The following is a 5,451-nucleotide window of genomic DNA, read 5'->3' on the forward strand; positions in this document are numbered from 1 at the left end:
CAAGGGAGACTAATCTGAAATAGGCTACTGTAAACGTTTAGGTGGAAGTTATGGATCTAGAGAAGAGGGGCGGCCGGGTGGCGCTGTCCATTCAACACCATTTAGGGCCTACAGTTTTGCGCATGTATGCGCTTCCTCAACAACATGCCGCCGGCTTTTAAGATCTTATTTCCATATGTATGAGGTCGATAACATTATCGAAATTGCAGAGAATTTGTTTAGCTTTTGGAAAGCCCATTTACAGTGCTAATGTTCATGTTTGTGTTCACAGGTGAAGACACGGGGACTGACCACTCAAGTAGCGCAGATCTTAAGCACCAGGCAGCCGTCAACCCACTTTCAGTACACTCAACGACTGAGCCAGAGGAGCAAGAAGAGGGGGCCGGGGACAGCATCAGCAGCAGCGCCGGAACTTCAGCCACACATGACCCCTCACCTCACAAACGGCGGCGCTCGGATCACGGTTGCGCCAAGCCGCGACGCGCCAGGACTGCCTTCACATACGAACAACTGGTGGCCCTGGAGAACAAATTCCGCTCTACGAAATACCTGTCAGTGTGTGACAGACTCAACCTGGCTCTGTCCCTCAGCCTCACCGAGACGCAGGTCAAGATCTGGTTCCAGAACAGAAGAACCAAGTGGAAGAAACAGAACCCGGGCGCGGACAGCACGATGTCGCCTGGGTCGAACTCTTTGGTCAGCGTCAACCCATGTCCTGTGACGTGTGTCTCGAGTTCAGCCAGTTACCAAACTTTCCCGTCCTTCAGCTCTGGGAATATGATCTTCCATACTGCCGCGGTTCCTTTGTCGTCCACTGGAGGGCTGTTACATCACTTCTTGCCCAATGGTTATCATCTCCAGCCATCCTACTTTACCCCACATTTATGAGACCTGACCTACTTCGTCTATGGAGACTTGAGGATGGACACACCGAGATAGGATTATAACTAGGTATTGGACTCTCTCTCACAAAAGTGTAATTTTTAACACTGTCTGTTGAACGAGGTCATGACAGACATTAGTCTGCACCATCAAATGATAACCAGAAGAATAACTTCAGACTCCTCCCACTGGCCAAAAACTGGTTGAATCAATGTTGTTTCCATGTCATTTCAACCCCCCAAAATCAATGTGGTGACATTGAATTAACATGGAAAACTGATTGGATTTGCAAAAAGTCATCAACATAAGGGAATTCTGTCCTTTTTTCACTCAACTTTTAACCTAAATCCAATGGCCAGGTCACATTTTTGGTTGATTTCATGTTGAATTCACATTAGTTTGCAACTCAACAAAATGTAAATCAAAACTAGACGTTGAACTGACAGTGGGTTGTTCGATGATGGAGAGAAATGTCGGGACAGAGCCTTTTCTGACACATGGGTGGTGAACAAGACTATTTATCTTTACTGTATCTGATGATGTATACCAACAGTCCATGTGGAGATCTTGCTGTACAGCTGCTTATCATGGAGGGCCAAATAAATACGCAAACCTGCTGCATGCAGATATCTACATAATTAACATCCTTCAGTGTATGTAGGAACTATAGAGATTGTTGGCCTGCCATAATGAACTTAAACAATATCCCGTTTTCTCTATCTCTGTATTTGACTCTATCTGGAGCAAAATGTAGCATGACACAAACCATCTCTCCTTACTGTATGTTTGGGTCTGTCACTCACAAGATTTCACTGTTCATATTTGTCCATTTTAAAATGAACACATGTAAATTAAAACATATATGTAAAACAGATATAGAGTTGTAATATTTGATTAATTATGTTTTTTGTTGTTGCTAGTGTGAAGCAAGATGGAATTAATTGTTCAAAAACAGAGAATTTAGACTGTCCAAGAATGAACTACGATCATACAGGGGATGCTGGTGAAGTAGGTTCAATGTAGATCAGATGAATTTGTCTCAATACCCCTTCAGGCCAGTATAGCTCCATGTTATTGATGTCACACATTCACTTTTTACTCCACTACAACTAATACTTAGTTTACAATGACTGACTCAATTGCTGAATTCAGGTAAATCATTAACATTGACTAGGGTCCATGTTTCTGGTGATAATGCATTTGAGATGAGTGTTGGTGAAATGCTTTTTGGGTCACAATAGGTTGATTATTTTGTTTTAGAAAGGTCATCTCTGTTTAGTGCAGATAATTGTAATTATGTTTTATTTTTTATTTTTATCAACGATGCCTCTCTGAAAAATCTGTAAATACTGCCATCTCCTGGATAAAAAAGGTAAGACTTCAGGGGGCCTACTTCATGCATAAGCACTCACACTAAAATCATTTTTTACATGCTTCAAATACACACCATAACCACAGAGGGTCGCCATCTTCTCACGTTGTTTAATATACCCAGTAAGCAGTGAGTGCATGAGGACAAAACAGATTCAACACAGATTTAACTACATATCTTGGTTTCACAACACTGGTACTGATTACCTAGTTTGTATGCTAGTAATATTGCTTATCTAATAATGGTTTGTTGATTTTAAGTACACAATACACAACTCAAATATACGTTAAAGTAAACTTGTAGGCTCTTTCGTTTTTAGTAGCTAGAGAGTCAACATCCATTTACTTGAATGTATAATCGTGACAACATATTACTGTAACCTCAACCAAAGTACTTCAGCTAATGCGGTGTACATAGCAATATAACTAGTCAGTATGGACTACATGGTTGGTCACTGACCTCAACATGGTGTTCCTCTGAGTCAAAATGGAAATATAACACAAACACGGAGAAGCTGGAATGTCATTACTGTCCGCAACTATGAGAGGTCAGCGAAGCTTGTAAGACCTGTGTGTGTGTGTGTGTGTGTGTTTATAGAGACATGTTTAACAGTGCCAAGGAATGCTCACCCTGGCCTCAACTCAACTTGCTATTGCAAACTGTCGCTGATCATCCATCATGATCTTCAGGAGACGAAGAATACCAAGGCCTTCCCTCTTTTACCACCCTTTTTTTTACTTACTTCATACCTTCCATAGCTCTCCATAGCTCTCCATACCTTCCATAGCTCTCCATAACTTCCATAGCTCTCAATAGCTCTCCATACCTTCCATAGCTCTCCATACCTTCCATAGCTCTCCATAGCTCTCCAAAGCTCTCCAAACCTTCCATAGCTCTCAATACCTCTCCATACCTTCCATAGCTCTTAATACCTTCCATAGCTCTCCATAGCTCTCCATAGCTCTACATACCTTCCATAGCTCTCAATAGCTCTCCATACCTTCCATAGATCTCAATAGCTCTCCATAGCTCTCCATACCTTCCATAGCTCTTAATACCTTCCATAGCTCTCCATAGCTCTCCAAAGCTCTCCAAACCTTCCATAGCTCTCAATACCTCTCCATACCTTCCATAGCTTTCAATAGCTCTCCATACCTTCCATAGCTCTCAATAGCTCTCCATAGCTCTCCATACCTTCCATAGCTCTTAATACCTTTCATAGCTCTCCATAGCGCTCAATAGTTCTCAATAGCTCTCCATACCTTCCATAGCTCTCAATAGCTCTCCATAGCTCTCCATACCTTCCATAGCTCTTAATACCTTCCATAACTCTCCACAGCTCTCCATACCTTCCATAGCTCTCCAAACCTTCCATAGCTCTCCAAACCTTCCATACCTCTTAATACCTTCCATAGCTCTCCATAGCTCTCCATAGCTCTCCAAACCTTCCATAGCTCTCAATACCTCTCCATACCTTCCATAGCTCTCCATAGCTCTCCATACCTTCCATAGCGCTCAATAGCTTCCATAGCTATCCATACCTTCCATAGCTCTTAATACCTTTTAGTTGGTAGAGCATGGTGTTTGCAACGCCAGGGTTGTCGGTTCGTTTCCCACGGGGGACCAGTACGGGAAAAAAAAAGAAAAAAAAATGTATGAAATGTATGCATTCACTACTGTAAGTCGCTCTGGATAAGAGCGTCTGCTCAATGACTAAAATGTAAATGTAAATGCAATAGCTCTCCACAGCTGTCCACAGCTCTCCATAGCTCTCCGTAGCTCTCTATAGCTCTCCATACCTTCCATAGCTCTTACTACCTTCCATAGCTCTCCATAGCTATCCATAGCTCTCTGTAGCTCTCTATAGCTCTCCGTACCTTCCATAGCTCTTACTACCTTCCATAGCTCTCCACAGCTATCTATAGCTCTCCATAGCTCTCCATAGCTTCCATAACTCTCCTTAGCTCTCCATAGCTTCCATAACTCTCCATAACTCTCCATAGCTCTCCATACCATCCATAGCTTCCATAGCTCTCCATAACTCTCCATAGCTCTCCATAGCTCTCCATACCATCCATAGCTTCCATAGCTCTCCGTAGCTCTCCATAGCTCTCTATAGCTCTCCATACCTTCCATAGCTCTCTATAGCTCTCCATACCTTCCATAGCTCTCCATAGCTCTCCATAGCTCTCTATAGCTCTCCATACCATCAATAGTTTCCATAGATCTCCATAGCTCTCCATAGCACTCCATACCATCCATAGCTTCTATAGCTCTCCATAGCTCTCCATACCATCCATAGCTTCCATAACTCTCCATAGCTCTCCATACCATCTATAGCTTCCATAGCTCTCCATAGCTCTCCATAGCTCTCCATAGCTCTCCATACCTTCCACAGCTCTCCATAGCTCTCCGTAGCTCTCTATAGCTCTCCATACCTTCCATAGCTCTTACTACCTTCCATAGCTCTCCATAGCTATCCATAGCTCTCTGTAGCTCTCTATAGCTCTCCGTACCTTCCATAGCTCTTACTACCTTCCATAGCTCTCCACAGCTATCTATAGCTCTCCATAGCTCTCCATAGCTTCCATAACTCTCCTTAGCTCTCCATAGCTTCCATAACTCTCCATAGCTCTCCATAGCTCTCCATACCATCCATAGCTTCCATAGCTCTCCATAACTCTCCATAGCTCTCCATAGCTCTCCATACCATCCATAGCTTCCATAGCTCTCCGTAGCTCTCCATAGCTCTCTATAGCTCTCCATACCTTCCATAGCTCTCTATAGCTCTCCATAGCTCTCTATAGCTCTCCATATCATCCATAGTTTCCATAGATCTCCATAGCTCTCCATAGCACTCCATACCATCCATAGCTTCTATAGCTCTCCATAGCTCTCCATACCATCCATAGCTTCCATAACTCTCCATAGCTCTCCATACCATCTATAGCTTCCATAGCTCTCCATAGCTCTCCATAGCTCTCCATAGCTCTCCATACCTTCCATAGCTCTCCATAGCTCTCCGTAGCTCTCTATAGCTCTCCATACCTTCCATAGCCCTTACTACCTTCCATAGCTCTCCATAGCTCTCTGTAGCTCTCTATAGCTCTCCGTACCTTCCATAGCTCTTACTACCTTCTATAGCTCTCCATAGCTCTCCATACCATCCATAGCTTCCATAACTCTCAATAGCTCTC

At 43.3% G+C, this 5,451-nt stretch overlaps 1 protein-coding gene across 1 annotated transcript; it reads left to right on the plus strand.

Moving 5' to 3' along the window:
- Positions 1–255: 255 nt before the first annotated feature.
- Positions 256–1,679, plus strand: LOC106577093 (NK1 transcription factor-related protein 2). Its single transcript, XM_014154816.2, has one exon. It carries the CDS (start codon positions 256–258, stop codon positions 886–888), a length of 633 nt encoding a protein of 210 aa, XP_014010291.2. The 3' UTR covers positions 889–1,679.
- Positions 1,680–5,451: the final 3,772 nt, after the last annotated feature.

Source organism: Salmo salar, chromosome ssa18, assembly GCF_905237065.1.
Source record: "Salmo salar chromosome ssa18, Ssal_v3.1, whole genome shotgun sequence".
Lineage (NCBI taxonomy): Eukaryota > Metazoa > Chordata > Actinopteri > Salmoniformes > Salmonidae > Salmo > Salmo salar.